The 10,366-nt window shown below is 40.3% G+C and overlaps 1 protein-coding gene across 2 annotated transcripts in view; it reads left to right on the top strand.

Moving 5' to 3' along the window:
- CANX (calnexin) overlaps positions 1-10,366 on the top strand; it is a 34,295-nt gene that overhangs the window by 15,495 nt on the left and 8,434 nt on the right. For both annotated transcript variants that reach the window (XM_006739900.3, XM_031035154.2), the window contains exons 2-10: positions 906-1,082; positions 1,341-1,414; positions 2,162-2,220; positions 2,667-2,808; positions 3,362-3,443; positions 3,967-4,159; positions 6,575-6,764; positions 9,672-9,785; positions 10,077-10,233. In XM_006739900.3, the coding sequence (XP_006739963.1) occupies positions 906-1,082; positions 1,341-1,414; positions 2,162-2,220; positions 2,667-2,808; positions 3,362-3,443; positions 3,967-4,159; positions 6,575-6,764; positions 9,672-9,785; positions 10,077-10,233 (1,188 nt within the window). The remainder of the gene's footprint in view (positions 1-905; positions 1,083-1,340; positions 1,415-2,161; positions 2,221-2,666; positions 2,809-3,361; positions 3,444-3,966; positions 4,160-6,574; positions 6,765-9,671; positions 9,786-10,076; positions 10,234-10,366) is intronic.

Raw genomic sequence — 10,366 nt, 5'->3', positions numbered from 1 at the left:
TTGGTTTAATATTTTTGTTGAGTCTTAAAACACTAATTTAAAACCATATCTAAACTTGATGATCTTTGAGCAATAGCTATTAAATCTTTAATGTGAGGCTCTTCAGCTCTTCTGTTACCATGTGACTGTAAATTGTAAATTAATATGCAGAAGAGGCTTTTGTCCATCGTCAAACTCTTTAAATCAAGCAGTTAGTTTGAAATTGCATTCAGACACCCTGGGTCTGGGTAGCCAACGTTCTATATGGGGACAATTGTTTTTGAGTTCCGTTTTGGAATTTTCTTGAAATTCAGTCTTTTAACTAACTGATTTTGGGAAGACCCTCTTCATCTCTCTGGGCTCACTTTCCCTTTTTTTTTTTTTTTAAATGTTTTATTTATTTATTCATGAGAGGCAGAGGGAGAAGCAGGCTTCCCACCTAGCAGGGAACCCCATGCGGGACTCAATCCCAGAACCCTGGATCATGACCTGAGCCGAAGGCAGACACTTAACCATCTGAGCCACCCAGGTGCCCCTGGGCTCACTTTCCTTATCTGTAAAATAAAATAGTCACAATAAAGTTCTTTTAGCTCTGATTTGAAAGCCTTAATTTTATTTTTATTTTATTTTACTTATTTTTTTAAAAGATTTTTTTTATTTGATAGAGAGAGGGAACACAAGTGGGGGGGTGGGAGAGGGAGAAGCAGGCCTCCTGCTGAGCAGGGAGCCCCATGTGGGGCTCGATCCCAGGACCCCGGGATAATGACCCGAGCCGAAGGCAGACACTTAGCGACTGAGCCACCCAGGCATCCCTTGAAAGCCTTAATTTTAAATAAGAGAGGGGTCAGTGATCTTTATAAAATGTTTAAAAGGAAGTGATAACATTTCACTGATTGTACTCTTTTTTTTAATATTTTTATGTGTAGATGATGGAAGGGAAGTGGTTGCTGTGTATGTTACTGGTCCTTGGAACTGCTATCGTTCAGGCTCATGAAGGACACGATGATGATATGATTGATATTGAGGACGACCTCGATGATGTTATTGAAGAGGTGGAAGACTCCAAATCGAAACCAGATACTAGCGTTCCTCCTTCTCCAAAGGTTTGAAATGGTCTTTGAATCTATTGGTTTTACCTCTTGAGACAGTCAAAGGATGAAGGTAAATTTGGATCCTTTTCCAAGGGGAAGCAAAGTCAGCTAAAATAGCAGGCTTTCTTATATGTTGCCAATGATAAATTATATATATATATATAATCGTGAGCCAGCTATAAAAATTTCGGATAATTGAAAGCAAATCTTACTAAGAAGGGAATCATGCTGAAAATTGAAATTCTTGATACATTTTTATATTTAACACAGGTCACCTACAAAGCTCCGATTCCAACAGGGGAAGTGTATTTTGCTGATTCTTTTGACAGAGGAACTCTGTCAGGGTAAGTGTTTCTTAGGGGAAAATGTCTTAGAGGCAAACATCATGTAAATATGATGTGATAGTGGATTCATTTTTGGATAGCATTTTATACAGTAAAATGTCTTAACTATTTTATGTCCCTAGTGTTCGTGCTCATTTAGGAGAATTTAGAACATGTCCATTTAGAAAAGTTTTTTAGAATATGTGGGTCTAATTTCCATTTCTCTTTCCCCCTTGTTCTTTTGAACTGAGGAATTTTTGTATATATTGTTCTTTTGAACTGAGGAATTTTTTTATATATATTGTTCTTTTGAACTGAGGAATTTTTTTCTCTTGAGTCTTAAAAAGAGTGGAGGGGCGCCTGGGTGGCTCAGTCGGTTAAGCGTCTGACTCTTGGTTTCAGCTCAGGTCATGATCTCGCAGTCATGGTATCAAGCCCTGCGTCGGGTTCCATGCTCTTTGCATAGTCTGCTTAAGATTCTCTCTCCCTCTCCTTCCCACTCGTGCGTGCTCTCTCTCTCAGTAACTAAAATCTTAAAAAAAAAAAAAAAAAGGAATTATTTCATGGGTTTGGTACTTTTTCTTTAGGTTTGTGAGTTGAATGGAATGTATTACTGTTTGTGTGGCAGATTTAAAAGTTGAAAGTAGTAGAGTGGTTAAGTAGGCTAAGAAGACTTGGATAGATCTGCTTTTGTTAGTATTTACATTGTTTCTTTTCACAGGCTAGCTGTCGTTTAAATCTTAATTTGGGGGTTTGTCTTAATTACAGGTGGATTTTATCCAAAGCTAAGAAGGATGACACTGATGATGAAATTGCCAAATACGACGGTGAGAGTCCATTTGATTTACATAGAATAGCAGATTGAGGCTTCACGTGTGGTTTCTATAGTGTCTCTTAAGGCTGGTTTGAAAAGAGTATGTATACATTTTAAGATTTTTCCTTGGAAGCTTTGCTGTCTGTGTGTTAATAGGATTAGACCTGTTGACTGCTTTGCACCATAAAATGGAGAGGTAATGTGTCACCTGTGGTGCTGTCTGTTGGAAATGGAAGGTCTTTCTAGGTATTGATGAAGTGAACACGCTACAGGTTTAAAAACCATATCCTAATACTTGTCACATGTGTGTGGTTAATAGGCTAGCTCTCATAGGTAAATGGAATAGGTTAAAAATTTGCCAATATGATAGATGTGCACAACTTGGAGTTTTGCTTGTTACCATTTAAGGGATCTTCAAAGGCATAATTAGGAAGTGGATTTTTTTCTGATGTCTTACAGGAAAGTGGGAGGTAGATGAAATGAAGGAAACAAAGCTCCCAGGTGATAAAGGGCTTGTGTTGGTGTCTCGGGCCAAGCATCATGCCATCTCTGCAAAACTGAACAAGCCCTTCCTGTTTGATACCAAGCCTCTCATTGTTCAGTGAGTGAAATGTTTGCTTGATAGAAACTTCCCAGATCTCAAGAAATTATTACTCTACTCTAAAAAATTATAAGAATAATTATATATTACAGTAGCGGGTTTGTGGTGTATTGAAGTATCTTGTAATCCAGTATTTTTTTTTCCTTCCCAGTAAATTCTTTTGAAACAGATTGACTTATTTTTCTCCTGATAGCAAATGATCAGGATTTTATAAAAAGTGTACACTGGGAATCTGCATTAAAGTTTTGTTTTATTTTAACTTACATTTGGGGGGTGGTTGGGTAGCCATTCAAAAGCAATAGAAAATGAGGGGCACCTGTCTGGCTTAGTCAGTAGAGCATGCAACTCTTGATCTTGGGGTGTGAGTTGGAGCCCCAGTTGGGCATAAAAATTACCTTAAAAAAAAAAAAGTCTTCAAAAGCAATAGAAGGTGGAATTTCTCTTAAGGATAAAAGTATGACCTGTGATAAAACATGGGGGAGAGGGGAAGTGAATTAAGAAATTTGATCTTTCAGAATGCCTTACGGTTTTCTACTTTTCTCTTTGAAATCAGATATGAGGTTAATTTCCAAAATGGAATAGAATGTGGTGGTGCCTACGTGAAACTGCTTTCCAAAACCCCAGAACTCAACCTGGTAGGTCCTTCCTGTTTCCTTGTGGCCGCCCACAATTGTCTTTTGAGAATCTTAGAGAAAAGGAAAGAGAATCTTGTAAGACCTGGGAAAATGAAGGCCTCCTCTCCTACTGTTGAAATATTTAGAGGATTGGGAATATTGACCTTGACTCTTCTTTGGTTTTTATTTGAAATGTGAATTTCAAAGCCATCGTGCCTTATCCCTGATTTCTGTTCTGTGTAATTTTTAGTTTTGGCAAAACTTATTTCTTTGTTTTATGAAAGAAGCAGTAACTATCTAGATACATGCATTACTCTTTTTTTTTTTTAAAGTACCTTCGTATATCTTCATGTAAAGTTCTCTGGTAATTTCTGGTTATTCCTTTTCACTGGTATCTATATAAGCCTCGTAAATGAATCAGCTTTTTCTTTAAGGTGCCAAAAATTTACTTGGGATTTTATTAGAGGAAATAGCATACTTTGAAAGTTTGCTTTTGAACACTTTGATTGAGTCACTTAAAAATAATTCATTTTTGTTTCTGAAGGATCAGTTCCACGACAAGACCCCTTATACGATTATGTTTGGTCCAGATAAATGTGGAGAAGACTATAAATTGCACTTCATCTTCCGCCACAAAAACCCCAAAACCGGTATATATGAAGAAAAGCATGCCAAGAGACCAGATGCAGATCTGAAGACCTATTTTACTGATAAGAAAACACATCTTTATACATTAAGTAAGAAAACATATTAATTTGGGGGTGTTATGGCACTATACATTTATCATCTGTTTAATTTAAAGATTGCACATCTGCAGAAGACCCACGCCTGCAAATAAGAGTCTCTGTTGACTTAATATCTTAGTGGTAAAAAGGACTTAATTTCTCAGCACTAAGAAAAGCTTCTTTTCCCATAGGTTGAATTGAGAAGTGGGGTTTGAGACCGTTCTAAGAGTAAGCTTTGCTGATTCCCCTCATTTTCTCCCATTGTGTATTTTGTTGTTGATAACATGTTAAATAATGGGACACAATAGAAATATATGTACATTTTGGGGCGCCTGGGTGGCTCAGTCGTTAGGCGTCTGCCTTCGGCTCAGGTCATGATCTCAGGGTCCTGGGATCGAGCCCCGCATCGGGCTCCCTGCTCGGCGGGAAGCCTGCTTCTCCCGCTTCCACTCCTCCTGCTTGTGTTCCCTCTCTCGCTGTGTCTCTCTGTCAAATAAATAAATAAAATCTTTAAAAAAAAAAAAAAGAAATATATGTACATTTTTTTCAAATTATCTTTCATTTGAACTTTGGATGCTCCAATACCTAGATAGTTGGGGTTTGTGTGTGTGTGTGTTTAAGATTTTATTTGTCAGAGAGAGCACACGCAGGGGGAATGGTAGGGCACAGGGAGAAGCTGGCTCCCCGCTGAGCAAGGAGCCCGATGCGGGACTTGATCCCAGGACCCTTGGGATCAAGACGTTTAACCAACTGAGCCACCTAGAGTTGAGTTTAATCATTTGGACGTTGGAATGCATTTTTTATTTTATTATTATTATTTTTTAAAGATTTATTTGTTTGTTTTTGAGAGAGAGAGAGACCGTGCAAGGGAGGTGAGAGGCAGAGGGAGAGAGAGAGAAATCCTCAAGCACACTCTGCACTGAGCACAGAGCCTGGCGTGGGCTCGAGACCAGGACCTGAGCTGAAACCAAGAGCCAGTTGCTTAACTGACTGAGCCACCCAGGGGCCCCTGGAATGTGTTTTTTATTTTAATGAAGCTTTTCCTGCTGGTTTGAGTATATGTGGACATGTCTCTTTTCCTAAAGAATACAGTAACCTTTTTTCTTTATAACAAAAGTAACACATGCTCTGTATAGAATTCAAAAGCTAGAAATAAGCAAACAAAAGACATTTAAAATTATCTGAAATATCAACATTGTAGTATGTATTTGGCTATATGTGTATAAACACATGTAATGTTTTATTAAAAGTTGAACGTGCTAGGGGCGCCTGGGTGGCTCAGTCGGTTGAGTGGCTGGCTCTTTTTTTTAAGATTTTATTTATTTACTTAATTGACAGAGAGAGAGAGAGCGAGAGAGGGAACATAAACAGGGCGAGTGGGAGAGGGAGAAGCAGGCTTCCCACCGAGCAGGGAGCCCGATGTGGGGCTCGATCCCAGGACCCTGAGATCATGACCTGAGCCGAAGGCAGTTGCTTAACCGACTGAGCCACCCAGGCTCCCCGAGTGGCTGGCTCTTGATGTCAACTCAGGTCATGATCTTGGAGTCGTGGGATTGAGCCCCGCGTCTGGCTCTATGCTCAGCAGGGAGTCTGCTTGAGGATTCTCTTTCCCTCCCCTTGCACACATGCACGCACTCTCTCTCTCTCTCTCTCTCAGATAAATTAAAAAAAAGTTGGACGTGCTGTATTTCACTTGCTCCCCTCACAAAAGTAGGAATCTCTCTGAGAGTACGTATGACTGATCACATTGCTGGTCTCATGATCATTGATGTCAGTGGTATGGGCGCTCCTTGCTTTCCATGGTGTTCTGGATGTGCTGGGACTTAGCCAGGTGCCTGTGAGACGTTTAGGTGTGGGATCCAGGCTTCAGAGGAAGTCTCACTTAAGATACCTTTATGGATTTAAAGTTCCCCTGGACTCCAGAAGTACAACCGTCAGTAGGCATGTGGTTTAATAAGTAAGATCAAGAGCTTGTGTACTTTGAAATTTTGGTGACATATATGGTAGTAGTACCAATTCAGAAAATGAGGAAATGGGCTTTTCTTTTTTTTGGCTCGGAGGTGATGGTTATAATAAATTAACTTATTTGCCTGTTGACTGATGTGTAACCATTTGTGTCAGACTATTATTGCATTAGTTCTTTGGTGTTTTGATGTTTTTAATGTCTATAAGTAGTCTTCTGGCATTTTAAATTTTATGTATCATTTGCTTTAATTTTAAAATCCTGAGGAACTAGCATTTATGATTTACAGATAAGGAAGAGAGAGTTAACTTACATAAGGCTCCAAGACCATGTTCTGACTGACACCCTGAGGTCATTACGCTGTGCTTCCGTTTTCTATTAGAAATATGATCTGCTGTGGTAAAGAGAGCTTGGGGAATGAGTGGTTAATTTATTTTTCTTTAATTGCATTTCATTTTTTTCAGTCTTGAATCCAGATAATAGTTTTGAAATATTAGTGGACCAATCTGTTGTGAATAGTGGAAATTTGCTAAATGACATGACTCCTCCTGTAAATCCTTCACGTGAAATTGAGGACCCAGAAGACCAGAAGCCTGAGGATTGGGATGAAAGACCAAAAATACCAGATCCCGATGCTGTCAAACCAGATGACTGGTGAGTCTTTGCAGTGCAGCATTTCATATGTTCCACATGGCTTAAGCAACTCAGTGTTGGCTAAGATCTCATAATTTCAGTAATCTGTGATGCTGTCTAAATGGTAGGAAAAATGGAGACCACTATAGCTGAAAATGGGCGATAATGGTCATCTGGATTGCCTAATACCATTTTACAAGCCACAAAATGCTGAAGTTGATGAGTTTGCCAGTGGTAACATGGGTGGTTTGTAGCAGAACCTTTCTTGGCCTGGCTCGTCCAGTGCTTTTATGAATTAACATTTGAAAGTCTTGAAATTTTATTTATTTTTTTAAAGATTTTGGGGCACCTAGGTGGCTCATTTGGTTAATCGTCTACCTTTGGCTCAGGTCATGATCTCAGGGTCTTGGGATCTAGCCCTGTATCAGGCTCCCTGCTTAATTTTTATTTATTTGAGAGAGAGAGAGAACTCATGCGTGCACAAGTGGGGGGGTGGAGGGGTAGAGGGAGAGGGCTCCCCTCTGAGCAGGGAGCCCAAAGTGGGGCTCGATCCCAGGACCCTGAGATCATGACCTGAGCCGAAGGCAGTTGCTTAACCGATGGAGCCACCCAGGTGCCCCGAAATTTTAAATTTTAATTTGAAAAATAACCTTTTCCCCATTAAATAACACTCAAGACATCTCTGCTCTGTATTGGGCAATGGAATACAAAGCCACAGGGATACCAGCTGCCCGCATGACTCCCAGTCCAGTTGTAAGATAGGCAGGTGAAGTTGGCATGGATGTGGTGAGTGATCTAATAGTAGGTATTATTAGTAAGTGACCAGAGCACCAAGTATACCTGGTCCAGGGGTGGTTTCTTGGAGCAGAGCAAGTCAAACTGGGACTTGGAAGTCGGGTAGGAGTCAAGCAAATGGTGAAGATGGGAAATGATATTCCCAGCTTGTGCAAAAGTAGAGGAGTAGGAGTGAGCTTGACATGTGTGAGTGAACTTGAGTATACGCTGTGTAGCCTTTCTTGTAGGATACGAATTGGAGAGTGAGGAAAAGTGAGAACAGCAGGGCTGTACTCTTGTGTATGGCCATGTTTGAACTCCGATACAGTGACTTTCAGAAATGTCAGGAAGTGACAAAGAGCCGTTAAATTCTAGCTGATGTTTTTCCTTTCTTAAAGTATGTGTACCTGGGGGCGCCTGGGTGGCTCAGTCGTTAAGCGTCTGCCTTCGGTTCAGGTCATGATCTCAGGGTCCTGGGATCAAGCCCCGCATCGGGCTCCCTGCTCCGCGGGAAGCCTGCTTCTCCCTCTCCCACTCCCCCTGCTTGTGTTCCGTCTCTCACTGTGTCTCTCTCTGTCAAATAAATAAATAAAATCTTAAAAAAAAAAAAAAAAAAGTATGTGTACCTGAACTTTTATGCTGCACTAGTGTAAACGCTGAATTTATTTGTGTATTCATGAACATAGATCTGGATTCAGCCTATTTCAGTATCACGCTCCTTAACTAGCGGATTTATTTTGGGGGTAGGAGTGTGAATGTTTAGCTTCATTAAAAGGGCCAGCTAAATGTTATACAATGTTCTCATGCAATTAATTTAAAACAAGCATGAGTCAAAAAGAAGCATAATCCTGATAGAGGATAGAAGATGTCTTTGCTTACCAGTTAATATGGTATGTTTCATAGTAACCGTGTAAAACTTTGAAATTAGTTACTTGATGAACTTTTATTTTAAGAGTAATTGTTTGAGGGGCGCCTGGGTGGCTCAGTCGTTAAGCGTCTGCCTTCGGCTCAGGTCATGATCCCAGGGTCCTGGGATCGAGCCCCACATCGGGCTCCCTGCTTAGCAGGAAGCCTGCTTCTCCTTCTCCCACTCCCCCTGCTTGTGTTCCTGCTTTCACTCTCTCTTTCTGTCAAATAAATAAATAAAATCTTTAAAAAAAAAAAAAAAAGAGTAATTGTTTGAGTTACAATTCACATACTAAAATCCACCCTCGTAATTGGTACAATTCAGCAGTTCAGTATATTCACAGAACCATCCCCACTGTCTAATTCCAGAACATTTGTATCACCCAAAAAGAAATCCATACCCATTAAGCGGTTACTTCCTGTTTCCCCCTTCCACCAGCCCCTTGGCAATCACTAAACTACTTTCTATCTCTGGATTAACCTATTCTGGACGTAGCATACTGTAATGTATGACCTTTTGTGTCTGGCTTCTTTCACTGAGCATAATGTCTTCAGGGTTCATCCATGTTGAAGCATGTGACAGTACTCCATTCCTCTTTCTGAGCGAATAATACTCCATCGTGTGATAACCGCCACACTTCATCCATTCCCCGGTTGACTGACGTTTAGATTGTCTCCCGGTTTTGGCAATGGTTATGAGTCCTGCTGCTATGAACAGTCGTTACAGATTTTGAATGGTTCTGCATTTTCATTGCTCTTGGAGCAGAATTGCTGCTGTTTTTAACTTTCCCACCAGTAACGTTATGAGAGTCCTGGTTTCTCCACATCCTCGCCAGCACTTGTTTTTATCAGTCATTTTTCTTACAGCCATCCTAGTGGTCGTGAAGTGATCGCTTATTAGGGCTTTGATTGGCATTTCCCTGGTGGCTAACGATGTTACACATCATTTCGTGTGCTTATTGGCCCTTTGTGTATCTTTGGAGAAATGTCTATTCACATCCTTTGCCAGTGTTTAAGTTGGGTTGTCTTTTTATTATTGAATTGTAAGAGCTTTCTATTCTGAATACTAGACCACTATCATAGGAATGAATTATTCTCTTCTATTTTCTAGGAGGAATTATTTTAAATTTTGAGATTAAGTGTGACTGAAATATTTTCAGATTGCCCTGTTTCAGATTCATAACATGGGATCACATTGTGATTTTTCAGTCAGTGTTGTCATAATTAGCTTTTTCTTTTGTGTTTAAGGGATGAAGATGCCCCTGCTAAGATTCCAGATGAAGAAGCTACTAAGCCTGAGGGCTGGTTAGATGATGAGCCCGAATATGTACCTGATCCAGATGCGGAGAAGCCAGAGGATTGGTAAGAGCTTCAGTTAACTTTTTAAATTACTGCTTTTTTATTGAAGTGAAAGTTAATGATTAAATATAGCCAAGTGTCCAATTTAAGTGTAGAGCTCAACAAATTTAATTACGTGTTTGTCTTTAATGCATCTGTCATGAAAAACCCTTGTTACTGGAAATGCAGGAATAAGATGATACTCCAGTGACACAGTATGACCCTGAAAGCATTACTGCAGGATTTCAGGGGAGCCCTGGCGTGGCCGTCCTAGTCCCGCATCACAGAATCTATTTGTAATTTGTATCTCCACAGGGATGAAGATATGGATGGGGAATGGGAGGCTCCTCAGATTGCCAACCCTAAGTGTGAGTCGGCCCCTGGGTGTGGTGTCTGGCAGCGACCTATGATTGACAACCCTAATTATAAGGGCAAATGGAAGCCTCCCATGATTGACAATCCTAACTACCAGGTTTGTGCCTCCTGATGGTTGAGTTACCTCATTGATCTGTTTGTTTGGATAGAAGTTTTGTCTGTAGCAAGGCTGCGTGGTTGATCACTGTATTCAAACAACTGAATTAAAAGCAAACTTGAGGGGTGCCTGG

The sequence above is a fragment of the Leptonychotes weddellii genome, chromosome 7 (genome assembly GCF_054177405.1).
Source record: "Leptonychotes weddellii isolate Sample4059 chromosome 7, ASM5417740v2, whole genome shotgun sequence".
Taxonomy (NCBI): Eukaryota; Metazoa; Chordata; class Mammalia; order Carnivora; family Phocidae; genus Leptonychotes; species Leptonychotes weddellii.
This window is presented reverse-complemented; position numbering and strand designations above follow the sequence as displayed.